This window comes from Rhynchophorus ferrugineus, unplaced genomic scaffold, assembly GCF_030347505.1.
Source record: "Rhynchophorus ferrugineus isolate W39M unplaced genomic scaffold, kcgeb_rfMv2 rfM1, whole genome shotgun sequence".
NCBI lineage: Eukaryota > Metazoa > Arthropoda > Insecta > Coleoptera > Curculionidae > Rhynchophorus > Rhynchophorus ferrugineus.
The window spans coordinates 36,082,934-36,110,871 of record NW_027472580.1 but is presented as its reverse complement, the minus strand read 5'-3'; the positions used below and the strand labels follow the sequence as shown (position 1 = coordinate 36,110,871).

At 30.6% G+C, this 27,938-nt stretch overlaps 4 protein-coding genes across 6 annotated transcripts; 1 reads left to right on the top strand and 3 right to left on the bottom strand.

Annotated features, from left to right (window-relative positions):
- Positions 1 to 1,536: 1,536 nt before the first annotated feature.
- LOC143196424 (UDP-glycosyltransferase UGT5) lies at positions 1,537 to 10,746 on the bottom strand. The gene is made up of 3 exons (XM_076404098.1): positions 10,390 to 10,746; positions 2,290 to 3,105; positions 1,537 to 2,234 (listed from the first exon to the last, which is right to left on the bottom strand). Exons 1-3 carry the CDS (start codon positions 10,637 to 10,639, stop codon positions 1,729 to 1,731), a joined length of 1,572 nt encoding a protein of 523 aa, XP_076260213.1. The 5' UTR covers positions 10,640 to 10,746; the 3' UTR covers positions 1,537 to 1,728.
- Positions 10,747 to 12,782: 2,036 nt separating this feature from the next.
- On the bottom strand, positions 12,783 to 19,389 carry LOC143193779 (uncharacterized). Of its 2 annotated transcripts, none has more exons than XM_076400170.1 (3): positions 19,100 to 19,389; positions 18,820 to 18,989; positions 12,783 to 13,083 (listed from the first exon to the last, which is right to left on the bottom strand). In XM_076400170.1, the coding sequence occupies exons 1-3, from the start codon at positions 19,305 to 19,307 to the stop codon at positions 12,934 to 12,936; spliced, it is 528 nt and encodes a 175-aa protein (XP_076256285.1). In that variant the 5' UTR covers positions 19,308 to 19,389; the 3' UTR covers positions 12,783 to 12,933. The 2 variants fall into 2 exon arrangements, with proteins under 2 accessions (XP_076256285.1, XP_076256278.1); XM_076400163.1 differs by having other exon boundaries at positions 12,783 to 13,086; positions 19,100 to 19,387.
- Positions 19,390 to 19,844: 455 nt separating this feature from the next.
- Positions 19,845 to 20,741, bottom strand: ND-B16.6 (NADH dehydrogenase (ubiquinone) B16.6 subunit). Of its 2 annotated transcripts, XM_076404087.1 has the most exons (3): positions 20,650 to 20,741; positions 20,387 to 20,522; positions 19,845 to 20,294 (listed from the first exon to the last, which is right to left on the bottom strand). In XM_076404087.1, exons 2-3 carry the CDS (start codon positions 20,472 to 20,474, stop codon positions 19,936 to 19,938), a joined length of 447 nt encoding a protein of 148 aa, XP_076260202.1. In that variant the 5' UTR covers positions 20,475 to 20,522; positions 20,650 to 20,741; the 3' UTR covers positions 19,845 to 19,935. The 2 variants fall into 2 exon arrangements, with proteins under 2 accessions (XP_076260202.1, XP_076260193.1); XM_076404078.1 differs by lacking the exon at positions 20,650 to 20,741 and having other exon boundaries at positions 20,387 to 20,555.
- On the top strand, positions 20,734 to 24,386 carry Smg5 (Smg5 nonsense mediated mRNA decay factor). Its single transcript, XM_076404067.1, has 8 exons — positions 20,734 to 20,997; positions 21,059 to 21,853; positions 21,904 to 22,285; positions 22,349 to 22,543; positions 22,596 to 22,934; positions 23,015 to 23,317; positions 23,375 to 23,657; positions 23,714 to 24,386. Exons 1-8 carry the CDS (start codon positions 20,927 to 20,929, stop codon positions 24,100 to 24,102), a joined length of 2,757 nt encoding a protein of 918 aa, XP_076260182.1. The 5' UTR covers positions 20,734 to 20,926; the 3' UTR covers positions 24,103 to 24,386.
- The last annotated feature ends 3,552 nt before the right edge of the window (positions 24,387 to 27,938 follow it).

Below are 27,938 nucleotides of genomic sequence, written 5' to 3'. Positions count from 1 at the left end.
GTTCACACTTCGACGTAATGACTCGTATTGAAAATGAAGCCCTTATAATTTCAACATGAAATTGGTTACAAATGTACCCGATGCTATTTAATACACAATAACACCATATCTTGCAAATCATTTAAAATTAATTTATAGGCCTGAATTTTAGTCAGCCTCTTACAGAATTTTCAAACAGTTTACACATTAACATTATTCAAATCAATGCACCTTTGATTGATTGGCATATGGGTTCGAAATACTGAAGAAATGAGAAAATAGGTTGTTAACTGAACCACTACCAAGAAATATAGTGTCTTCGACACAATATCGCCATGTTGCCGGAAATATGGGGAAAATACTACAGCGGGAATGTACTATCCTATTTTCGCAAAATAGCAAAATGTTGCACGAATTGCTCCAATCTTTTTAAATATTTCAAAAGTATGTCACAGTACCATTATATTTACATACTATGTAGACCACACCAAACCCATATTCCATTCGCCAACTCAGTATTTTCATAATCTCAGAAAGTAAAAGTTGTTCATTTGTTAAAAAAGCTACATCTCAAATAGAAGAAACTACACTAGCTTCTTCATGGCAACTAAATTTCTAATTGGTTATAATTGGCACTTAGCCTAATCTACCAGAATTTAACTAGAAGCTTGTAATTCAGTATGATTAAATAGGGCTAGTATGATTGGGGGTAGGGTTGTACTCGTTCTATTTATTTGTAGCGTGATTCTTGATTCGAAAAATAACTAGATGTTTTCAAATAATGTTTTGTCGGATTTACTATATCTTCCAATATATTTTGCTTATTTCTTATAATATCTATTGCCGCTTTTGTGGACATATTGATAAAGAGTGATATCACGTCAAAGCTTACCAATAGATGTAATGGTTTAATAATAATGTTTTCTATGCGTTTGATGTGATACATTGCGTTTGTCCCAAACGATTTCGCAACTTCGATATAGGGTTTTAACTACTTAACTAGGATTCTAATCTACTTAACTAGGAAAAATAACTAGGAATATGGTCAAATGTTTTACTAATAGTATTCTTGAGGGCAAGAATTAAATGATTACTACATCAGCACTTTAGTACCTCAGGAATACTTAATCAAATTGAAAAGCTAATTTCTGATACATTGAATGATGTGTTCTTTTATAAATAAACGCCATGTTTTCGCATAACCCTCTAATTAAATATTTATCCATTTAAAGATTGGGAACTGTTCCATAAAGTAACAATCCCACAACCTTTATTATATGAACCCTCATCACATTGCAATAACAACAAAAGTCCATAAAACACAAACATTTCTATTCAGCAATGTAATAGCTTGAGCTTTAAATGCCTCTTATCAATAGCCCTATTACTATTTTGAGGCAATATACTTAATATTAATTAACCTTTCTAGTGCTCGGGCATTCACTCAAAACAATATTTAAGCAGAATATAAAAATATTGCTTCATTATCACAATTCAATATTATATATAGTTTATTGATTTTTTAAATAAAATAAAACTGTTGCTAAACTAGTCAGATGTAATATTTTTATATTTCGCAAAAGCATTGTTTATTTATCAGTATTTACTATCACTAAATCAAGAATATCAGTTTTAGTTCAGCGAAAAATACTATTTTAATGTACAATCATAAACGCATAGTCATAACTTATATAAATAAATGTTTGAGTTCCGAAAAACTAAAATAGAGCATTATCTTATATACAAATTTTAATGGGATTTAATTTTGCATTCGTTTTTCTTTAGGTTGTCGGCAAAACATCGAACAATATATAAGAATGCTTTATAAACTATAAATACACCAACAATAAAGAACAAATAAATATCTATATTATATAGCTTATAAAATGGTATATCCAACGTGGACAGTTTTAAATGAGGAGCTCCTTTATTCCTTATAGCATACTCGATCCAGTAAATTGCAGTATCCAAAGGCTTCATTGGTCTATCATGAAACAGTCTTGATCTAGTCTTGGCATTTTCTCTGTACTGGGGGTTGTTTAACAATTCTTGTATCAAACTATATAACGTGTTTTCGTTAAAATTTTTATCATTATAAGAGAGTTTCAGTGCATATCCCAACTGAACAGCGAGGTAAGCATTATTATATTGATCAGCGAAACATGGAATTGTCAATACTGGAACACCATGGTAGATTGTTTCTTGTAAGCTCCCATAACCTCCATGAGTGATAAAAAGACGGATATTTGGATGAGCTAAAAAAATCATAATAATTAATATACATTTATCACCGAAAGAAAATAATGTCACCTAAAAGATCCATCTGTGGTAACCATTTCCTTATATGGACATTATCAGGTTTTCCAGGCAGTTTATCATCTTCAAATTTCCACAAAACTATCTGATCCAGCTTCTTAAATACATTCAAAAATATCTTCCTTTTCTCTTCAGAAAAATCACTGCTTTTCACGTGGGATCCCATACTAAAGAAAATAACTCCATTTTTAGCACCGTCCAAGATGGTCTGTATATCTTTAGGGAGTTTTTTTGGAGGATCGATATGGAAGCCTCCTATTTCTACCATGTTAGGCGCCAGAGGAATCGGTTGTCTTAAACTGGAGTGTGATCCGAGAAGAACTATCGAGATTTTTTCATAAAAGGTTGAAACATCGGGAGGATTAGGAAAATTATGTTGGAGAATTGCGTTATTACCAGGGATTATTACAAAATATTTGTGATAGTAATCATAAAGATAGTAGGCCAAATTATGAATTCTCTCAATAAAAGTCATGCCTTTAGAATAATCTCCCAACATGAAAAAATGTGAAGCAGATGATGCTTGTAAATAGTTTCCGACTCGGTCATTAACCCATGGATTTACACCACCCATACTAGTGAACATAACTACCGGACAGTCATATATATGCGCAAATATTTCTAGGCAATCGTTCCAGAAATATTCGGTCAACACTATGTCAAATTTTTGTGACGTTTTTAACATTTTGCGGACGTTGGGATGCTTAAACGTGTTATTCCATATGAACAAAAAGTAATTGAAATAGTCGTTCACAGCCGAGATCGGGTAGTCTTCATGGGCATCCAGGAAATGTCCTCTATTCAGAAGAGCTGAAAATAAAAATTGAACACGGTTAGTATGTCACAATTACTATTTAAATAACATATTATATTCTTTCTTAATACTATAGAGAGAAATTATTAGGTGCTTATATTAGGTCTATAAATTATTTTTAAAGGATATTTATAACTTGAAGAACTTATAAGTACTGTCCAGACAGGTAGGTAGTAACTAATGTTGGAAACTATCGACTGAGATTGACTATCGATTATTTAGTAATTGACTACTTTTTATTATCGGCTGCTTCAGTTACTATTTTTGGTTCTACTTGTTTCATTCGACCGGTTTTTAACATTTTGGCTCTGTCGTCCTAGACGCGACCTTGACAAAAATGTATCTAATTTATACTTACATAGATTTATATGCAGTTTTATGATTTTTTTGGTAGTTTGCTTCTAAATAAAAATATATTGTATATTAACATTATAGCATTTTGGTATGATATTTTTCAATATTGTTAATGTATTAATGTAAAAAGATTAATATTGGGATTAATAAGTAGTAAAATATTTTTACTGTTTTTATAGTAATATTTCGATTATTCTCTCGATTTTTGTTAAAAAATATTTCCGTTCAATAATAAATAAAGCAATTGAACATTCAAATATAAAAGTAAGTCTACTTCCTTTAAAATTAAATTATAAATTGCATGTTATATATTATTATAATAGTAGTCAGTAATTACTTTTTTCCTTTTCTTTTTTAAAGTTAGTTCCTGAAGAAATTTATACATCTCCGTCTCGCTTACACTACCGTTGGAAAATATAACCACATATAAAATTAAGTGCTTCAAGCAATTATCTCCATCCTTTCCTCTTTCACAATTTATACAGGAAAGGATTCGTACATCTTCGTCTGACATAACGAATAAAAAAATAGTCGAACCGTGCTTTTAAATGAAAATAGTAATTACTCTTTTACTAGTTTTTTGACTATCGACTGTTTTGCGACTATCGACTGTTTCGACTGTTTTCAGTCGATAGTTACCAACGCTAGCAATAACCAGAAGGAGCAATGTCTGACGAAATACGGTTGGAATTTTAATAACATATGATCGAGTGTCGTCATACTGACGAATAATTATAATGGGTCTTTGCTGATATTCAGGTTATTTTTCGCGCAGTGCACGGACGAAACGTATTAATTGCAGTGAATAACGGTGATTTCATCGAGAAAAGCCTTCAAATATTCATCTGGCTGTCTAGAACGCTCTTTGTCTTCGGTCCACTGTCACTTTAAAACGTTTAAACCACTATACACATGTTGAAATCGATGGTGAATGGTTGCCATAAGCTTCATAAAGCATTCACCTTCAGCCGCATAAAACTTTTCATAAATGTTATAATAATAGGTTATAATAATAATTAATAAATTTAGACAATTTCCATGCACTGAAAGAAATGTTTGTTCACACTTCGACGTAATGACTCGTATTGAAAAATGAAGCCCATATAATTTCAACATGAAATTGGTTACAAATGTACCCGATGGTATTTAATACACAGTAACACCATATCTTGCAAATCATTTAAAATTAATTTATAAGCCTGAATTTTAGTTAGCGTCCTACAGAATTTTCAAACAGTTTACACATTAACATTATTCAAATCAATGCACCATTGATTGACTGGCATATGGGTTCGAACTACTGAAGAAATGCGAAAATAGGTTGTTAACTGAACCACTACCAAGGAAGTATAGTTTCTTCGACACAATATCGCCATGTTGCCGGAAATATGGGGAAAATACTACAAGGGGAAAGTACTATTCTATTTTCGCAAAATAGCAAAATGTTAATAGATAATAATAATAATAAATAAGATGTCCAAAGTGATCTACAACCATAGGCAAGCGTTTGGTCATTTTTGGCGGCTAGAACGCCTCTGAAAATTAAATCATACTCGTAAATAGAGTAGGGCAGTATTTATATTTCTTATAATTCAAATGCGTAATTGGACTACAAATACATATTATAATTCAATTAGTTATATTAAACATGTAATTGGTAGTGGGTATTTCTAATACCAAACGTTGGGGTTAACTTTTTATATATTTATGGCTTCAAAGTATAAAACGTAAATATATTTGGCGATCTTATTAATGGATGAGTTCTGCGGAAAATAACGCTTAATGCCTTTTGTAAGCAAAGTGGCGACCACTAAAAATGTCATCTTTTAAATTTGCCAACACTGCGCCTGTATTGTACGTTAAATAGTCAAGATCTTGCCAATTGTCAATTCTGTTACTAAACGACTATCAATTTTTATGAAACTTCTGTGTATTAAGTGTATTAGTTAATTAAGAGAAAATTATGTCTGCCTATGCAGCTCGGATGTACCAGCCAAAATTCAAAATTTAAATTCAAATTCAAATTAATTTAAATTTTAATTGGTCAAAAATTATCGTTTTAACAGGATTCAATATTCGGCAATTACTAAATGTACATTGTTATGGAATATGTCCAGAAGACCAAAATCAGTTGAAGTCACAAACGACTATCTTAGACATCGGATAATATATCCTTGCCCCCCAGTATGGCTCTCTTTACGATTGTGCCGCTTATAAGAAGTTAAACAAAATTCAATTACATTTAATAATTTTATTAGGATTAACACATTCTCAACCATATTACAGGAACACTTGGAGGAATTCACTGAAGTATATATAATTGGAACAGCTTTAGATTACATTTATGGCAACACTATTTAATATGGCAAACTTCCGCTTACTTTAATATCTGTAACACATGAGCTGAAAAGTCCCGAACATAACACATCGATGGCGCTAGTTTTATTGCATTCACCACTTTTTCAGTTAATACTAACCTTAAAAAGAAATAAATGTTAAAATTTCATGATATTCTACTCATAAGTTTGTGAGTTATTGTAGTAGGAGTGATACTACAATTTTTATTTTCAAAACAATAGATCAAAAACAATTTCGTGTTTTAATCTGTCACTGCTTCTTGATAAAAAAAAACATACCGCTCAAGAAGCAATGGCTTGAGAAGTGTTATAAAGACTCCACTCCAACAGAAACAATAATTAAACGTTGGTTTACTGAATGGAAATGAAGCTGTAACACCAGAAAGCGCCAAAAAAACACAAAATTGTTTTGAATGATCGAAAAATGAATTTCCTTAATTATCTAACAGCTTAAGTATCAAAAGAACGTGTTGGTTATAAATTGCATGAGAGTTTGTCTATGAGAAAGCTCTGGTCAAAGTAAATACCGCGTTTGCACACTGTTAACCAAAAACAAGAACGTGTTCTGAGCAGTGTTTGACCATGTTTACTGAAATTTTTCATCGATATGTGACAGTGGATGAAACATGGATCCATAATTTCACTAAAAAATCAAAACGGTCGTAATCTGAGTAGACAGCGACTAGTGATAAGGCTATTTTGAGGCAACAGATAAATCGTTGTACAAAAGTGATATTGAAATGTTAAAGCGGCGCTGGAATTATTGTGTAGCTCTTGGTGGAGATTACGTTGATAAAGCCAATTATAAACAAAAAAACGCAAACAACAAAGCAAACACTGCATCACAACTGAAAGAAAGCTTAGGAAAAACATCATTTCATAAGTCTCTTAAGCTGTCGCCTGAAGAAAATGGAGCTGCAATGGCGTCATGTTACTAAATACTTCGGGGGTCACAGTATTAGCAGCACTAGTGAAAAAGATTATAATTTTATTGTTTTTGTCTTCTTTATTGTATTACTTCTATTCTATTTACATTGCCTAATAAATGACAATTTCGTATTTTAAAGCATGAATTTTTCGCAACACTGCTCGAGAGACGGTCTTTCTATTTAAGAGTTTGTTTTTGATCAGTGGGAAATATAGATATTTTAAGCTTCAAACTGGATTAAAACATGAATAGGTTGGTAGAATTGTTAATTCTCTGGTAAATCGATGACTTATTATTCTTGAAATTTAATTGTATAAATAAAATAAAAGTGTATTTTCATACTTGCAGAAATCAAAATTGATTTATTTCTCAAAGAATATAGATATATTCTATTGCTCGATTTTCTTTCTTTTTTCTTTTCTTATTAAAGGCTTAAATAAAACAGCAGAAATCAACAACTTTTTTGCATGCATCAAATAATCAGGATCATGAGCGGAAGTTTGAAATAAAGATTTTTTATTAAAGATAAATCGATTCCAAACGATATGAAGCGTAATTGGTCCATCTGGCTTAATTAAAGTCCTAACAACAATCAATTTAATGATAACATATATTTGGAACATGTGACTCATTTTATCTTTGTCAAAATACGGTTTATTAATATTTACAAAATAGAGGTCTCATGTTTACTTCTTTAAACATCAATATAATATTCAATAAAAACAACTTATTAGATATGTTTATAAATATATATGTATATATTGTAAATATTGTTTTAATTTTTCTTGGTATGTGATCTATTTAACATTACGACTGTAAACACAAATAAAAATCAACAGTTTTTAACGAATTGATATACCATTATATAAATAACAAATAATATTATAAAAACACCACAAGGCGAAATTCAATTTTCTTCATATGACCACAACTGTTATCGTTTCGCATAACACTAGATCATTGCATTTAAATGACTACCACTAGCATACCAGTTCACTGAATGCACAGAGAGTTTCTTCGTCTAAAATGTTGGAACAATATATGACATAATACAGTATTAATCGTTGTGTTCTTCTTAACATATTGCATCTTGAAACATGCCCAGAATATTCCAAAATTTGTAATCATAAGTTTGCTGAACGATAATCTTAGTAGTTTTGGAAAAATCAACGCTTGATATATCCTCTGGTCTTTTATTATATTTCTCGATCAGTTATTATGAAGTAAACTGATATATTATAGAGCTGATTTGAGCCCCTTATCCCTCCCTTAGACTGCACGATTGATGGATGACTGGATGCACCAAAACAATTATTTTATTATATTCGGCGTACAACTTATAATTAGGTTTGTAATAATTAGCTTTATTACAAAAATAGGATATTGATAAAGGATCCTCTATCTTCTAGAAAAATTCTGTCCGAACTACATAATGAGTTAACTACTCAAATAATAATGTTTGAAGATGAATTATCAACTTTCAGATTTTAGGAGCCTCAAATATATAGAATATAAAATCTATGGTCTGAGGATATAAATTCTAATTATAAAATTATTTTTGAAAAAAAACATCGATATCTTATTCTAGTGGTTATACTTAAATGCCTAGAACTATCATCTAATTTCCACTAAGGTAAATACTGATAATCGACCCAGTTAATATTTTAATTATTTTGGAATAATTCACACAGCTAATAAGCCACTTCACATATCACAGGCAAATACGGACCATATTTTTTAAAATATCCATTGCCTTTATATGAGCAAAATAATTATATACTTGCAACAAGTATTAAATAATTTAAACTCATAAACAATACAATACTTAATCTGTAACTTGATGGAACTTGAGGATGAGATAGAATACTTAGTAATGTGACAAACCGATATAACAAGTCGAGTCTTCCTGCGATATCCAAATTATTACAAAAATTGCTATTAAAATGTTTTAAATCACTTATAAAAAAATACCACATTTCTAGTTTGTATTTCGAAATCACCATACAACAATCGACCAAGTGCATAAAATGGCATCAGTTATTGAAAATGCTTTTGTAGAAAAATAAATACTGCTTTGCAATATTTCTGGATGTCTCACAAACATTCAACAGGGAATATATTTTGGAATCGAATGAAAATTTAGTTTCTCCACTCAATATTTACACCATAGGGTAAATCTGCCCTACACTGGTGATATCCCAACAACAACAAAAAACTGTACTTGGAACATTTACTAACGGCACACTCATTGTTAAAAAGATATCTCTCTAGGCCTGTAGAAAAAGTGTAACTGGCAGTCATCAAAATACATAAATGGACTAAGCACCGGAAAATACATCTTAATAGCTCAAACTCTCCCCGTACCAATTTTAGGTTGCGGTAAAATAACAATCAGAGGATTGCAATGGATAACCAAACCTCACGAATATATAACAGATCAATTGTAAAGTCCCCGGCCTGACACATAGTTGGCGCTACTAGAATTAAATGCATATGTTTTTTATTTAGCACTAATCCTCAAAAGATGCGCGTATAAAATTGGCAGCTGTCGGATCATTAGTTTGTGAATTACGGCATTTTGAGTGAAGCAACCTTTGTTATTGTGAAAAAATTTCGCGTGTTGATAAAATATTGCTTTTTGAAGGGAAAAATACGGTTGATGCAAAAACTTGGCTTGATTTAGAATTTCCGGATACTGTCCCTGGAAAGTCAACCATCAAAGATTGGTATGCTAAGCTTAGACGTGGTGAAATGAGCACCGAAGATGGTGAACGCAGTGGACGCCCAAAAAAGATGGTTACCAACGAAAACATTTTAAAAATCTACAAAATGATTTTGAATGACCGTAAATTAAAATTGAATCAAACATCAGACACTCTAAAACTATAAACTGAAAATATACATCATATCATTCATGAATATTTAGGTATGAGCCGCGCTCACTTTTGACCAAAAACAACGACAAGTTGATGATTAGAAGCAGTGTTTGAAGATGATCAAGCGTAATAAACCCGAGTTTTTGCATCGATATGTGACAATAGATGTCATCACTTAACTCCGAAGTCCAATAGCCAGGCATCCGAATGGACTGCACACGATGAACCCGCTCCAAAGCGTGGGAAAACGCAACAGTCGGCTAGCAAGGTTAAAAATGCTCACTGGGAAGAAATTTTCGTCGAATGGAGAGGTGATCGCCGAAACTCAAGCCTATTTTGAAGCAAAGGACAAATCGTACTACAAAAATGGTAACGAAAAGTTGGAGGGTCGCTATTATCATTAATTCACCCTTGCAGGGAATTATGTTAAATAAAAAAAACTAATTTTGCCAAAAAAAATTGTTTTACTATGGTAGGCCGAGGACTTATCAATTGACCTGTTATACCTATACGAGTATGTGTATAGTGTAACTTTTAACTTTAACGGGAGTCTAATTTAATTATAATTTGAGAAATACATAATTATGTATTTATCCCACACTCATCTTACTTCTGTATTGATGATGATTAAAATTTTACTATGCATATCTAATGTAAGATGTAATTTTTGAAAAAAATAATAGTTATGGAAGCTTTAGAAATATAAAAAATATTATCTTAGTGTCTAGGCATCTAAATTTATTTCAATATAAATTATTGACTCACCTTCATAATCTTCAGTAAATCCTGTAAGTACTACATCTGTATAACTCCCATTGACAATGGGCAATTTGTTCTTATACGAACTTATTAAAGTAACATCATGTCCAGCGTCGGCAAGGCCCTTCATCAATCGATTGTAAAGAATATTCACACTTTTGCCAGCTAGTGGAAACACGCCAAGAATTCTGGCTGATTCGCCGCATTGTAATTCGAAATAGAAAAAAGTTAAAATAGACAGACCTGCCAAACGCATTGTAGATTGTTCAACGTTTGATCCTCGTCCGCAACTAACTTGAAAATTGCTTTTTAACACTCAACTAGTTGTTTTCAATCGAATAGAATAACGGAGTGTTATTATCTAATTCTGCTATAACAAATTGACTGATGTTCGCGGCCTATCTCTGTATGTTAAAATCACACATTAATTCTACTGCATGTTTATCAAAACATTTTTTATTACATAAATAAATCTATATCATTTTTATTGATGTCTAGACGCATTAACCTTATAAATATGTAAACATTACAAATAAAATATAATTTAAACCAAAATTAAAAGTCAAGTAATATTCAGCAGATTAAAAATGTTCCATCTTAATTGTGATTAAGCCATTTTCCTTCATACACAATCTTGCACAATTTTACAACAAAAAAACTATTTACATTTTAGAACGAAGCAACAATAGTTCCATAGAATTATATCTTAAATTAAAAATATTAAATTAATATTAAATTAAATACTAGAATTTTGACTAAAATGCCAAATTAATATAGAGATACAGATTAAATTTGAAAGGTGAAAAGTTAAAAAAGAAATTGTAAGGCGTTAAGGGATTAAGGGTTTGATATTTAAAAAAAAACATATTTTTATCTTAGTACATAGTACAATATTTTTGGAATATTCTCCCACAGTCATAAATCGATTAGAATAAAATTCTAAGAGGTGGACCCTTCGGAAGTTCCACCCCTCAAGTTATGTTATTGGTATGTCTTTCTCTTTTTACTTTCTAAGAGCAACAAGTTCTAAAGCTATCGAGTAGTTCAAAAATAATGGAAATTGATAAATTTGCCACTGCTGGTACCTTCAGAGAAGGGATATCAGCTTTGTTGCTTTTTACACACGGTATGGATATGAAATTTGACGAAACCGCTACGAGAATGTTTAAATAGAGAAGAATAATAGCATATTTATAGACCAAAGAAGCTGACGCTGCGAGTCGAGAAGTAAAAATTCATCACAGGCAAGAGTAAAAGAATCTTCTGGATATTGCCACTGCAGCAGCATGTTATTTCAACTTAAAACGTTTTCAGGATTTCCGAAAATTCTATGAAGAGGTCTTGCTAAAATTTTACACACTTCTTCAAAATAATATTATCTAATGCTTGAATGAAGGATTTTCATATTTTACGATCAAATACGTGGTGAATTTGACCAAAAAATTGTTCTCATCTCTGTCTAAAATCCTTATTTCCTTGGTTCATGTACAAATTTACAGCTACTAATATAAAGTGCATCTTTGATTTACTAAACTCTTTAAAATAAATATTTCAATTTATATATTGATGGTAAAAATAGTAAAAGTACGCGATTTAATCTTTGAACCCCACCTAAACATTTATACAATTAAAACTTTCTCGCATTTCTCAAATCAGTGTACCCTAATACCATAGTGCTTAGTGAGCAAAAATGGGCCATGAAAAAAAACCCAAATTGAAAACTGCTGCAATTTTAGTACTATATAGAATAACCGATATTGATAATTATCTTAAAACCTTTGCTGTTCTTGAATAAAAGCTATATTTATATAGATATAGAGTAATATTTAACCAAATGTTGGGCAACTAACTAATACCAATAATTTAATCTAAGCTGTATGTACTAATAATAATGTAGTGTCAATGCCCAATATCAACAATTTATGCAATAGATTATGTCGTAACAAGACGATGAAATAACCATAGAGGCGATATGCATGTTTTATAACAGCTCTATTTATATATGTTACTATAAAGTACAGCTATTACTTATTTTGAAGATCCGTGTTATTTCAACACAGGCAACAATATCGCACCTGACATTGACATGTGCGTTAGTTTTAAATATCTACTGAAAAGAATTAAATAAAAAATTAGTCATATATAGCACTACATATTATCACTTTCAAGTTAGAGTTCTGTCAAACAGAAACAAACAGACTTGTAAACCTCGAGTAACTCTTTTAGAAAAATGGCATTGAAAATAGTAATATCATTATGTTAGAACAGCAGTCCAGCGGTTTTAAATAAAATAGCAGCAATAAGAAAATAATATTACATTATTTAAAATGTAACTATAATATATTATTGTAACTATAATATAATATACGTATAATTAATTTCTTTTGTTTGACGGCGTCGTTATTTTGCAACTATATAATAGTACTTAAGCGATCACAAGTCCAATCCTGATCCTGGTAAAAGGGAGACTATAAAACATAATTTAATATTATACTTTTTTAATTGTTTTGTAATAACTTTATTAGTATCAGATTGAATTGAGTAGATAATTTAATTTGGAACATCATTGAGCTGTTCGCTCAGTGGCTTCGTGAAATTCGAATTCTTGTGAAAAGTGTCCTTCGTTCTTGCTGTACCTCTATCGACCGCAAACTGGTAAATTGACATTGGCTTAGAAGAGTACAATGGATACTTTTGTATCTGCTAAAAATAAGGCAAATAAATTAGTAATATATTACGTACTATAGATAAAACAAAAATCATTTTTAAATCATTTATTTTTATGAGTAACTTTCTCTCCTTTTCCACCATAATTTATTTAACTAATAATTTAATTAATACATTAATTGACAATATTCTTAAGTATATTTTGTATCTTTATATTATCGACAGATATAATATGGCTCTTTTGGTTTTTATTGTCTTGCAATTCCATGATCATATTGCTCTATAATATATCATTATAAGCATCAATCCTTTTTCTCTCACACTACAAATATTCTCAAATTCTAATATTATAATTCCAATTCACACCCTTATTTTAATCAGTTGCTTTTGAAACCCGTTTAATGTACCTCATCAACCGTCATTTCCATGTTATTAGGAATGTCGAAACTCTCCCCGGTATATCGATATATCAATATTTTATTGGTCGATATTTTTCGATATCTTTCTTAAGTATAGATAGCCATGAATGAGAGTATCGAACTTTGAGTTGCAAAAAAATGACTTTTTCATTTAGACCGGAAGATTATTGAGTAACATATAAAACACTTCATTGTTACTTTCACAGGTCATCGACAGATCACTAACTCTACTAAATAGATGTATAGCTAAAAGTATGAATTGAATTATTCAATTAAGTAGCTGGACATTCATATTGACCTCGATTAAAGTTTTATTAATAATAGAAATATGTTGTTCTATATCAGTTATAAATAACTGAGAAGACTATTAAAAATATTGAATTTTTGATAACCTTTATCGAATCGATTACGAACGACGGCTTTAAAATTACTCTTATGAAAAACTATTTAAACATACACACCGCTTTCATGCCGATAAGTCAACTAATGAGGACAGAGATATGCATTTATTATGTGCAATATATGTTTAATTAACTTGTAGAATCTAAAATAAACATATGATTTTCAAAATAATTTAAAAAATGTATTACCACAAATCATAGATTTATTAAATTGCATAGTAAACTGAATTACATAACAGTTTTGTCTGACTTTTTCATATATAGTTTTTTTTAATAAGAGTAAATCGTTGTTGATAGCAACACTCTAACAGGGGAGCTCCACACGACTCCAACATGCCCAGTGTAAATAGAAACAAATTTTTGGAACAATTGTTGAGTGTGCCACTTAAGTACGTCCACCAGCTTGACATAAAACCTGTATATCAGACGAAGGTCTACAGATGGTAGAAGATCGACAACAAGCAAAACTAATCGATCTTAAAAAATACCGAAAATGTAGTAGAAATGTTGGGCAAGAACTAAAGCTAGAAAAAGAGGCCTACTGGAATGGCGTGGCCGCGAATTTAGAAGTTGCTGTATCGAAAAGGGAATATCGGACGCTATACCAAACACCTGAAGATGGAGCGGTAGCAGTAAGTTTACCAACGACCAAAAAGCAGATGGAACCTTCATTAAGTCACAAGTCGTGAACGTATCGAACCAACGTTCATTCGATGGGGGTTCTCTACAATCATAACCGCCATAGGGTTTAGAGACTTCACCAGAAATTAACATTCCAGAAATTTCATTTCCTGATGACGAGGTAACGATATACGAAATTATTTTATTACACTCAATTGAAAGTCGAGCCGGTATTCGCCAAGGATATGTTGTCTCACTACTGATTTTTATAAGTCTGCATTAACTACTAAATGCAATTATGCGAAAAGTTTTTGAAAACAGAGCGAATTGGCCAAATGCTATTCGCTAATGATAGAGCTAATCGCTGATACAGATGTTGAGGCTTCTAGCATATTTTATAACATAGCTCGCACAGCAGAGCCATATGGCCCGAAAATTAATGAAGATGAGACCAAAGTATTAACATAAGACGGATAGCCTGCTACTGTAAATCCCAACAGGATTCAGTTAGAGCAAGTGCAGAAGTTCAAGTGCCTGAGATAGGTATGTCGAAAAAATATCGATATTTTTGTCAGCCGATATTTTTCGATATTTATTACATTTCGATACTCGATAACATTATAAAAAACCTTTCGAAATCGCTACTTTTTACAGTATTTAGAAAATATCAATATTTTTTGAGCATATATAACAATGTTTTCATCTTTCCTAATTGTGGCAAAAAAATCGATATTTTTTTTCTTCCAATATATCGACATATCGATATTTTTTAAAATTATTGAAAACGATTAGTGTTGGGAACTATCGACTGAAATTGAATATCGACTGTTTAGTAATTGACTACTTTTTACTATCGAATGTTTCATTCGCTATTTTTGGTTCGACTGATTTTACTACTTTTTACCAGTGACTGTTTCACTCGACTGTTTTCAGTCGCTATTTTCGGTCCGACTGATTTTGTTACTATTTACTATCGTCTGTTTCAGTGGTGTAGTTACTATTTTTGGTTCTACTAGTTTAATTCGACTGACCTAAATGTACCCAATTTATGCTTACGTAGATGTATATGTAATAAATATATGTAGTTTATGATTTTTTTGGTAGTTTGCTTGTAAATAACAATATATTGTATATCAATATTATAGAATTTTGGTACAATATTCTTCAAGATTGTTAATGTAATAGGATAAAAAGATTAAAATTGGAAATGATAAATAGTAAAATATTTTGACTGTTCTTATTACAATAATAGGCAATACTTCCATTACTCTCTATCTTTGTTAAAAAAATATTTTATATAGTATTTATGGTTATTGTACATCTTTAGTTTTCAGGTCTTGTTTAAGTTCTATTGTATTGTCTATATTTATTATAGTATATTATTTAAAAATAGCAATTAACACATTAAATACAATAAAACGCATTTGAAGGAAAAGAAAACACTGCTTCACCAAGACAATGCAAAAAATTTTGTATGTGCTTTTGAAATTTGAGCGTTTCTCTCAATTTCTCCTCTTACCCCATCAGATTCTGATTTGGTTCCAATGGAACCACCTCGGAATTGCAATCTCTCGGTTCCAATGGAACCACCTCGGAATTGCAATCTCTCGAATAAATAAAAAAATTTGAAAATCGGTCCATAATGACTGAGAAATCAGCGAACATACATTAAATAAATATATACAGCCGAACATAGAACCTCCTTCTTTTTCTAAATCGATTAAAAATGGATAAAACTATAGTCAAAAATACAGTAGGATCATGAAATTCTTCATTTTGGATAGATTAACCCTTAAGGAAGTTCATCCGAAGTTGAGAGGAGTTTACGAGGATTCTCCACCTGAAAGTCAACCATTGCAATAAAAATGTAAACATGGTCACTCGAAGATAACCTACCTAAAGCACCGCAATCATACTAAAAACCTTCGAAACAGTGCACGATATCGTGTTGAATGGTAAGCGAGTGACGACAAGTAGGAAAGTATGTTTTTCGCTAAGACATCTTCCATTTCTCAAAGACAATAAATATTTTCAAGCCAGTAGAAATTTGATAAGCTGCATTGAATTCATCACTATTTCTTCATGATTACGCATTTCTTCTATCATTTAATTACCAAACATTTTCGAAATGGAATAAATGAACGAATGAACAGGTGTTACTGTGTATTAAATCGAATCTAGTATATTTGTAATCAACTTCATATTGAAGCCTCATTGATATTGATTTTTCAGTACGTCATATATCTGAATTTGTGCCGAGTAAATCATATTTGCGGGAAGTTTTACTTTTTTTAGTTCAATTTGTCGGAAAAGGCGGCTGAAACCATCGAGTGCTGTTTGAAGTTTATGTCAACAATGCTTCATCGATTTCAACATGTGAATACTCGTTTCTATATTTTAAAAGTGATGATTTTGAAACCGAACACAAAGAGCGTTCTGAACAGACAAAGAATTTGGAGACGATTATTCACGAAGGCATTACTCGATGAATGCGTCTGAACCGAGCAATGTTATTATCCAGCATGAACGCTTGAACACATGTTGAAAAACCGGTGAAAACACCCGGAAACATTGAAATATTACTACTCCATCCGCTGTATTAACCAGACACTGCTCGTTCTTCACTTCACTTCTTATGAAGACACCAAAAAATAGATCCATTCGTGAATAGCCTCATACACACTATCCATAGAGAATCCATAAATTGCCTGAAAGATGGAAAAAAGTGGCGGCTATCGATGAACAATTATTTGAATAAAATACATTGTACTGACTTTTACAATACATTTTCCAATTAACAAAAATTCTTTTAAACTAATTTACAGACCTAATTAAACCAAAAAATCATCAACCTAATCAAAGTAATAAGTTCAAAAAACGTACTCAAACTTCGAAGTTGATGGAATTAATAAAAGTCTACAAATATCACCAAAAAAATTAATAAAAAGCTATTGAGAAAACACGACTAAGAGCTGCAAAAGCAGAAAAAAATATACTGTTGCATACACTAGCGGAATTTACATTAAACCTAAGTTTCTGGTCATAATTTTAAAAAATATCTTTATACAAGTTAATCGCTGGTATTCTACACGCTATTCTGTACAACCATCGAGATAATAAATAGCTAACACGAGCTAAAATAACACAAAAGAGACAAACGTCCAAAAGACATCTAGTAAACATCAACCTGACATTTAGAAACGTGGTTAGATATTAAGAAATGTATGACAATGTACGCTAGTGATATTTTTAAAAAGATATTGATATTTTTTGCTAAAAAATCCTTTCAATTAAATATCAAAATAAACTAAACATTTAAAATTAAGCACCAATTTAAAAGGTTTATTAAAAATAATTAAATGGTTTTTTGTAATGTTTAAAAAATATATTTTTTAATTTTTCGAAAAAATATCTAAAAATATCAGCTAACAAAAATATTGATATATCCGTCAAAAAAATATCGGCCAAAAATATAGATATTTTTTCGACAGCTAATTTATAGGTGTTGGATAATTAATCATGGAGTATTCTGGCCTAAAAATGTTACAATTCTGGCCTAAATCGATTTGAATTTAAGGGTTTTTTAAAATTAAATTATTTTCGGAGATATAGTTTGTTTTAATGAGGAGAATTGTTTGGCTTTTGTATGATACCCACTTTTTTTGAGACCCCCAACTCCATCGTCAGCCTATAACTTTTTAGGATTTTTAAATTTTTTCTTTAATTTTTTAATTAAATAAAATGCGTTGCAAAAATATTGTTTTTTTTTATTTCTCTTGAAAAAATACCTAAAATTCATGCATAGAAAACCCCTTAAAATTACATCATTCAAAGTTAGAGCAGAAATATTGATTGAAAATGTTTGCTATGCAATATTTTTGGACTTATCTTTAATCTTTATCAATCTTCCTTTTTTTTATTTCACAAATGAGCCTTTCATTTATTACATAAAAAATTTTCAGGGCATGTTTGCGAACAAAAAAGAACGTAGGATAGACTTAATTTATAAATTAAAGTAAAATTTGTTACAATTAACAGGCCTCTATCATATTAATTTCGATTTCTTAACTGATTTTTAAATGGACAAATAGAACATAAAAGACTTGCTCATATTGCTAATATTCTACATGTAAACTAATATTCATTTAATTAAAATTGATAGTTTATAATATATTCGAAAAAAAGTATGTGCTGTTTACATTCGAAAAAAAGTATGTGCTGTTTACATCAACAATAATTCATCAACTCGTAAATTCACCCTGTATCGCAAAATCTAGTACATTAAATAACATTCACTATTTAAATCATATAGAACAAACTTTCAATACCTCCATCATTCCTGTATGAAATTCATCATTAGTCGTAAAACTGTCTCGGTGGAAATTTCCTTCGTATTCTGTACAGTAGTCGTCGATCTCAGTCTTCGTCTCTCGCTCCTTAATTATTTCGGACATGGCTTCCTCACGAAACTTTCGCAAAAGGGCCTGCTCTCGTTTACCTGGGAAATCGAACTTTCTTAATTATGACCAGAATTAAAATCACTGTGCTCCTTTTTCTGTTCATTCTGTTTCCGATATTAAAGACGATACTTTAAAAACTCTCACTTACCCATGTTTCTGCTGTTGTTCGGTTCAGTCAATCGCAAATAACTTTCCTTCATGCTAGAATATGCAGGGATTTGGAATTTTTTTGTCGATGCGTCTCGTATTAACCAATCTCGACTAGCGCCTTTATATCCTTCCTGCCAACACCTCTCTCGTAAAAGTTCTTCATCTTCCTCTTCCAAATTCGATTCAAAATCTTTATTTTTGTCCATAACTAAATAAAAGCATCCATACGAAAAAAGACGAATAAAGGCTATAGAGTACGGTTCATAAAATATCCATAGTTACGATAACAATATGACAAATAATTTGAATATAACTACTAAGTGTAAAGTAATGCTACCTGTTGCAGAAAATGGGTAAACAAAATATATAAATAAAACACTATAGAGATAACTTTAGTGTATAAAAATTTTAGCTACAAAATGTACTTATAGAAATCTGCAACCTTACAAATGGGAATGGTATTGATTAAATAAAGCAGGCAACCAATTATACAAATCAAACCACTATTCACTTCGCTGTTTTTTCAATTTATTTATTATTTACTTATATACTATATTATTTTATATTTACAATTTATAACCAGAGATTACCTTACACACATTTTTAATATTATCGCACCTTCTCTCAAAAGTATGAAAATTAATAGTCTACTACACTTTATCAAAAATATATATACCACTATTAATGAAATTTTTAAATATTCTATTGTTTATGTATATTTTAATACAAATAAAACACAGAAGTAACTCTTTACTATTTACATCAATTTATTGTTTAAATTGATTTAATACAATTTATATGAAACAATAATAAATCTGTTAAATATCATAACAGTTATGTATTAATGTCCATTTCGGTTCTCTTTTTAAAGTCTCTATATTTGACATGAGCTAAATAATCAAAAGTACCTGGTTCGATTAAAGTATCAGGTTTAGCTAGTTTATATATTGGCTCTCCATACCATGTGCCAACTTTCCATCCAGGAACATTTTTCATCAACTCTCTTTCTTCTTCGCGATTACGTCGCAGTTGTTTCAAGTAGGCTCTATCCCTCTCTGCTAAAAGCAGTGGATAAATTGCTAAACTTGCACCTTTTGATTCTAATTCACGGTGATGAACAGCTTTAAAATTTAGAACATATAAATAATAGGCTCCAGCAGTAATACCAATGTAAGCACCGAACAAAGTGTATCCTAAAAGGGTTGAACTCTTTCATTATGATAGAGGTTGATTTGTAATTTAATTTGATTATGTAATTAAAAATTACAAACATATAATAGTTTACCATTGAAAAGTCCTTTTGCAGGTACCCTCTTGAAACTAATTGGTCTATAACCTCCTGGCGGAGGCATATCTTGCTTAAATTCTGCCATTATAATATTGTTTGGCGAATTTTGTGCTAGGACTAGATTATAATTAACCTAAAAATAGTGAAATGCCATTATTGAAAGTCACCCAATAATACCAACCATATTTATATTTCAATTAAAATTATCAAATATTGAATTTACTAAATGACAATTTTAAATTAAAAAAAAATTTTGAAACCTTTTGATCTTCCAATATATAATTATTTCCCAATATTGTTACTCCATCAAATATAATGTAACAGTTGGCAACAAACTAAATGACAGTTAAATGACGTACAGTGATCATTTTTTTTTACATGGACATTGATAAGAATTTGTAATGGTGTCAAAATATAACATTACTGATATTAGATATGGTACAATGAATTTTTTACTTTTTTCTCATGTTAAAACTATTGAACAAATTGGCAAGCTAAGGAATTCTTGACCAGCGGCTTGAATAAAAATGAGTTGAAATGAAGAAAGCATATAACCTTACTGATATTCAACAAAAGGAAGGCCTTGAGCTTTCAAAAAAAATATATCGGTAGGTATTTTGTCATTATAATTTTACTTTGGTCTTTATTACAGATTCTATATTTTTACAGAACTATAAGCGAACAAGCAAAACGTTTGGATGATGCCCGTAGTTGTATCCGAACAATATCAGACTTATTCACTCCTATACTTAGAGCGCAACGTAGAAAATTCTGCGATTATTGTGAGAGACTTATATTTTCTGATCCAATTCTATATGGACGTAAAGGAGAGGAGTTGTTATGGAGAAAAGGTTTTTATGAAGTAGTGTCAACTGCAAAGAAGTTAAAAAAGAATGAATATTCAGAAATTGAAATAGCATATCTTAAGTCACACTTAGACTCAGGTGTGGGATTCTACCATCATATGCTATCAAAATTGCAATGGCAATATAAAATCGAATTAAGAAATATTGTAGATTGTGACTTAATGTTTGAGTCTAGTTGTGATATTGGGTCTGATATAAGTAAGGAAACAATGGAATGGGCTAAACAATCGGTACACCAGTGTCTGATTTACTTGGGAGATTTATGTAGATACAAATTGGAAATTCAGCCAAATAAAAGTGCCACTTTGGCAATCAGATATTATCTTCAAGCTGTTTCATATAAACCAGATTATGGCATGCCACACAACCAAATGGGTACTCTTGCTATGAATCAAAATAACTTTTTGGATGCAACTTATCATTATTTGCGATGTCTGTGTTGTAAGTATCCTTTTGAAGGTACAAGCAATAATTTGCAGAGCTTATTTGAAAAAAATTCAAAAGTAATTGAACAGTTACCATCAGACATTGATAACGAAAATGCAGACTGTATAGTTGAACCAAGTAAAAGTGAGAATATCAAAAATTTTACTGCAAGGTAAATTTAGAACAATATAATTTCTGTAATATTTTATTATTCTGTTTTAGATTTTTACTGCTTATTGATATTTGGTACTTTAATAAGAAAGTTAACAAAGTATACAGTCTTTGTCATAAAACAAATAAGAACCTAGAGGAATGTTTGACGTATACAAAAATAATTGCGAGTGATTCAGGTGCTTCTCCTATAACAGAACTTGATCTTGAAACAACTACAATATCCAGTCAAATGTTGTTTAAAATTGTTATTATTTGTTTATTAACAATTTCAAAGTTACAATCAGAGAATTCTCCCCAACTCTCTACTCTAATTGCATTTACTTTAAGCATTTATTCACAGATCATTAAGCATATTACTAATCATATTCAAGAAGCAGTTTTAAATTATCCACTACCTGAAGATGAGAAAAAGAGCAATGGCATTTTAAAAGTAAATTATAAAAAATAGTTAATATTAATTTACTATTTGATGTGTTAACTAATTTTGTTATAGGAATTAATGTGTGGTAATAAAAGATCTAAATCTAAATTACGACGAAGAAAAGTTGTAAAGGTAGGAAGTGATGATGATTCTGATTTAAGTGAAGGCCAAAGTGATGCAGATTACAGTAGTTCAGATGATTCTTTCATGTCTGACACTGAGAATGTGTTAGTGGAATCTTCAGATGAAGAAATGGATGCAGATAAAGTGATTTTTTGTTTTGAGTTTTAATTTTATATTATAAGTTAATAACTTGTAGGTCTTGAATGATTCTACCAATGAAATAACCAAAGATACCCAGTTACCAGTGACAAATGGTTTAAGCCAGCCTGAAAAAACCCCGACAAATTTATTAAAAAATGATACCTTGATCTTAAAGAAAGTTCAGAAAATGAATGTAAATGATATGTTGGAGATAATAAATGAGGAAGGTTCTTTACAGAGCATCAAAGTTATGAATGACTGGTTGAAGTCTGATCAAGACATTATAAAATCTTGTGGAACAAACACTCAACCCCTAATTAGACAAATGGTCTATTTAATAAATTTGGTAAATATTAATGTAACAAGTGCAAGGATTGCTACGAAAAATATTAAGGTATTATATATATATATATATATATATCAATTATAATATATATATTATTTAAGAATACCTAATTTTAAAACAAATTTTAGATATCTGATGTTATTAATAAAGAAATGAAGATTCCACTGTCAGAAGATATTGTTCTAAAAGGTGTAAACACGTTTGAAACAGCACAAAAAGACTTTGATTGGGACTATTTATTTAAAAAGGGCATTAATGTAAAAGAAGAGTCAATTATAAGGATCATTAAAATACTGGCATTTGGTAAAATTCTGACTAAAATTGAAGAGACAGGCGTTAGTTTTGATGAGGAAAAAAATGTTTTCCTTTGCAATCATCAAGAGGGATCAGATAATGAGGGAGTTTCAGCTACTGCAATCATGGAGGAATTGGTATTTTTTTGCTTATTATAATATAAAAAATACATTGTATTACATATGTTGTTACAGGAACGTCAAGAATTAAATGCAACTCCTTCCAAAATACCCCTAGCTAATGGTGAATCAAAAACGCCTACAGCAAATGGCAGTTCTGATCATCTCAACAAGATGAAGCATATGGGTCAGTTGTGGTTAGATGCCGAGGTCCGCGCACTAGAAACCAAAGTAGGGAGTGCCAGACCTGCACTTTCGCCATATCTAGTTGTCGATGCAGATGCTCTGATTAAATATACACACATGGTGAAGCAGTTAGTACATTCTAGGAAATTTATTGTTATTGTCCCTGGAGCTGGTAATGTTTCTATAATATTTGCTTTAAACACAGAGTTAATGTTTACTGTTGTTTAGTTGTCTCTGCCTTGGACGACCTAAAGAAGCAAAGAATTGAAGCAAGAGATGCAATCCGATGGTTAGAATCCCAATTTCATAGGGGCAACCGTTTCTTCCGCTCTCAGAGACCCCATGAAAGAACGCCTATACCCTTCATTAAATATCCAAAACGTAAAGATAAGGAAATGCATCTTTATATTCACATCATAGAATGCTGCCATTTTTTCGCTGACCAGCAAAAAAATGCCAGCAATGTAGTGACATTTTTAATGGGTAACCAACATCTCCTTACCAATGGAGAAAACAAAGAATTTAGCTACCTCGGCCTGGCACAGTCAGTTGGAATCGTTATTGAACCAATAGCATCTTTCTACAATAAATGGAAAAAAGGAAAGGGAAACAGGTGAAAAGTTGACAAAACCTAATTGATGTGGAGTTTAGTTGTGGCGACGATCCACCATCTGGCCAAAGATAAACCTCAACCATGGACAACTCAACATTTTAAATTATTTGCTTTTGTAGACAGACCACACCAATCGGGAACAGGCCCAGTATAGAAGTCACTATAAAAGCCAATATTCACAACAACTAATTCTTATCTAATGTGTTAATATTATTTACCATAATTATGTTGTAATAGTAATTGTTTCATTTCCATTGAGCTAATTTAATAAAGGATTTTTGGTTTTAACTTTTTTTTAATAATTTTGAGAGAGCACAACATTAATACCGTCTATAAAAACAAATCTATATTTATTATATTTAAACATTTATTTTTAGTAGCTACAGCAAATCTAATTAAATTTTATCACTTTACCTATGCTTAATAATTGACAGTGTTATTTTGTTCGTTTAAATTTTGAATAGTTTCTGTTATGTATTAATTACAAATCTATATGCACTTAAAACAGCTTCACCTTATGAAATTGAAGTCATAAATTATAGATGCATGCATACAGCTACAGGCGAAATTTTGTAGTTAAGGAAAAATGCTTATGAATTTGGGTTAAACAAGTTACGCCTGCAATATTTTAAACCCGGATCACTTCAGTGACTGGTACAGAATTGGTAAACTTTATTTTGTTGAATGAAAATATCAATAGATAAGTAATGATATCGAAGGACATTTTATTAATATTTTTATCATTTATTATATGCTAGATATAGCCAAATGGTCTCTGAGAAAATTTCCATACAGGTTGTCGCTAATAACAGAATTTTCAAGAATGGGATAATTTATTAATATTATATGAATTTTTTTTTTAAATTACATCTGACTTTTTTTTAATACTTATTTGAAAGTCTCCTTTTACCAACTATGGGTTTATCTGGACTGGCCCTACAGTTTAAGTGGGTTCCTACGAACCACGGACCTCAGCGTCCTACCCCGACTGGCGAGGACCAACTTTAGGTCTTACCCAGCCTGGTTACTGGCGTGACTGGGAGGATCATATTCCTTGTCGGATTTTACACTCTTGCCTAGAACATTTACAAATTTTAAACAATCACAAACATAAATTTACGACCATGCCCCAACAGGATTCGAATCCGCGGCTATCGCAACAGTAGGAGGACTGTTCCATCGCCTTTCCACTGCGCCACCAAGCCGGCTCATCTGACTTATTGTGATAGTTGAAGTTTGTTTCCAGTAGCTCTTTCACTAGTCAGTAACAAATCTAGGTAAGAGCAAATAACTTCCGAGATGACTTTTACTTCGATTAAATGTTTTTCAGCAGGTTTAATAAATTTCAATTTTACTGGAATTTAAACAAATTAAAAATAGAAACACTTAATTTTTTGAAATAATTATGAAAAATTATTTAAGATATAAATTAACATTTTAAATAAATACATACCCTTAATTATTAGAAGAAATATATATCATATAGCCTTTGTAACAAAATATTTTGTTTATTTAATGTTTTGTTATTTTAAACTTTAGTTCTGCTTGCCCTTTAAACCTTTTAATTTTAAAAAATTTTAAAAGTATAGAGTCAGAGAGCTCTATCTGTTCTAACAAGAGGACAGATTCAATTGCAACTTCTAAAATAATTAATATAATTACATCGCTGTGAATGAGAGTTGAGTTTACGACCATGATTCTGAATCGAAATATAAGTTTAGAAAGTCATATTAATCGCATACTTCGGTTTCGAAATTAATTATAGCCTAGATATTGAAAAATTGAAGCGCCAGTTTTTTGACACTACACAGAAGCAACAAGATGCAGCTCAGTTAAAGGTGGGCAAATAGTTATTTTCAGGCGGTTTCAGAATAAGGGAAAAATACAAAAACTTGGAAGATGCCACGTGTGATAACCAAAAACAACTTCCGTCAAGGTTGCATAATTTTGATTTGCAATGCACCAAAGTTTTTTGCTTATGGTTTTATATATATGTATATAATATTTATATTTTATAGATATATTTATTTTTATATTATATTTATATTTTGTAGATAAATTTACATTATAAATGTATATTTATTGTTATAGATTATATTTATATTTATATATTTTTACAGATTATATTTGTATTTATTTATTTTTAAATATTATATTTATATGTATATTTAATTGAACTTAATTTAATAATTTTAAAAAATGTTTTTTATTTAAATTTCATTGGTCAATTAAACATGACGTCAAGGCTGTCACGTGCCAAACATCACTAATGAGCCAATTAAATGTTTTCACAGTAAAATATTTTTCTTACGGTTGCCTATAATGGAGATTTCAACTGACCAATCAAATTACTTGAAGGGCCCATTGTGGGTCCCTCTGGATATTGGGCAAAGCAAAACTTTGCGCCAGAGTCCCCTATTGAGTTTTATCTCTATTACTCTATACTAGGAGTATAATATAAAAGGACATTTATTATTTGTAACATGTTCGAAGGCTATTAGTAAAATCTGTACAAAAATATCAACACAACATTAACAAAATTAGGAATTAGAATGAAATAACAGCCATTCATATGAAAGTAAACGAATGAAAGTAAATGTTTCGTCTGTGTTTTGTGCCGCCATTCCAATCAGGTGGTGTTCTGTCAATTATTCGCCCTCTGACGGATTTAAAAAAAAAGTGCGCATGTGCAATCTAAACAAATGAAATTTTGGCCGTCTCGACTTTTAGTGTCGTCTGTCATTTACAAGCCGTTGAGAGGTAGAATCCAACAAACTATAGTGAGTAGTAGTATTGAGTTTAATCTCGGTACTGGTAAAGCCTTGTTTTGTAATATTAAGAATATCGTTTTTATAGCTTATTTGTTCTTGTACTATTAATATTTTGATTATAAATAGTGCACAGTAATAGATAAGTAATCGATTTCTGAATATTGTCAAAAAAAACTTAATCTGAACATACATATGAGGACATCCCATCCAGATACCTATGTACCAGGTACAATTGTAATTTTAAATTTGCAAATTGAATTCAATTCTATACCAAATTCGTTATATTTTACGCATAGTTGACCGTGCAAAAATAAAAGTACAGATAAATATGACGCGATGTCCTTTATGTGAGCATATGTCATCAAAATCACAGATCGTTGATCATATAGAGTCATTCCACAATATTAGTATTATATTTATATTGAACAAGAAACATTGAAGTTTGGCTCGATTGCAGATTTTGAGGCCTGAAGAGATTATATTGAAAGAAAACCAAAATCCTTCCCCGTTTCCTGTTTTAGAGGTTCTTTAGTAAGAATATTATCACTTCTAAAATCTTCTAAATTTGTGTGTAATTGTTGATCAGAAATTCACAAAAGTGTACCAAAGGATGAGTGTTATTAAAATCAGATTAAAATATGATTGCAGCTAAACTAGTTGGAAAATTTCCAATGGATGCTATATTGGATGAAACCCAACATAATTTAATCAGTGGTAATTTGGAAAGAATAGATTTATTGATTCATAGATATTTATATAATATTCAGGAAGTTATCAGTATATGTTAAAGGAAGATGATTTTATGTTAATAATAACGATTGAGGGACAATATCAAATGTTAAAAAATATAGCTACGATTGTACATATAAATTTGTGTATTGTGTAAATTCTACACACGGAGTTAATGCATATGGATTTGAAGACAATTCATGCTGTTTTTACATGTCGAATAAATCTTATGAAGCAATGAAGGTATTTTTAGTGCCGTGGAAGATATATTATTGAATAATTTTAAAGATACATGGATGCTTGTGTTATTCTATATTCATAAATAAATAATATTTGTAGG

Coding starts and splice junctions, on each gene's coding strand:
- LOC143193779 (XM_076400163.1), bottom strand. CDS start 19,307: ATGGACAAAAATAAAGATTTTGAATCGAATTTGGAAGAGGAAGATGAA. Junction 18,990..19,099: donor GAACAACAGCAGAAACATGG/GTAAGTGAGAGT, acceptor TCGATTTCCCAG/GTAAACGAGAGCAGGCCCTT. Junction 13,087..18,819: donor TTCATACAGGAATGATGGAG/GTATTGAAAGTT, acceptor CCTTATTTTTAG/CAGATACAAAAGTATCCATT.
- ND-B16.6 (XM_076404087.1), bottom strand. CDS start 20,474: ATGGCAGAATTTAAGCAAGATATGCCTCCGCCAGGAGGTTATAGACCA. Junction 20,295..20,386: donor TGCAAAAGGACTTTTCAATG/GTAAACTATTAT, acceptor CAACCCTTTTAG/GATACACTTTGTTCGGTGCT.
- LOC143196424 (XM_076404098.1), bottom strand. CDS start 10,639: ATGCGTTTGGCAGGTCTGTCTATTTTAACTTTTTTCTATTTCGAATTA. Junction 3,106..10,389: donor ATTTACTGAAGATTATGAAG/GTGAGTCAATAA, acceptor TTTTATTTTCAG/CTCTTCTGAATAGAGGACAT. Junction 2,235..2,289: donor ACCACAGATGGATCTTTTAG/GTGACATTATTT, acceptor TGATTTTTTTAG/CTCATCCAAATATCCGTCTT.
- Smg5 (XM_076404067.1), top strand. CDS start 20,927: ATGAAGAAAGCATATAACCTTACTGATATTCAACAAAAGGAAGGCCTT. Junction 20,998..21,058: donor CTTTCAAAAAAAATATATCG/GTAGGTATTTTG, acceptor ATATTTTTACAG/AACTATAAGCGAACAAGCAA. Junction 22,544..22,595: donor AAGAAATGGATGCAGATAAA/GTGATTTTTTGT, acceptor AATAACTTGTAG/GTCTTGAATGATTCTACCAA.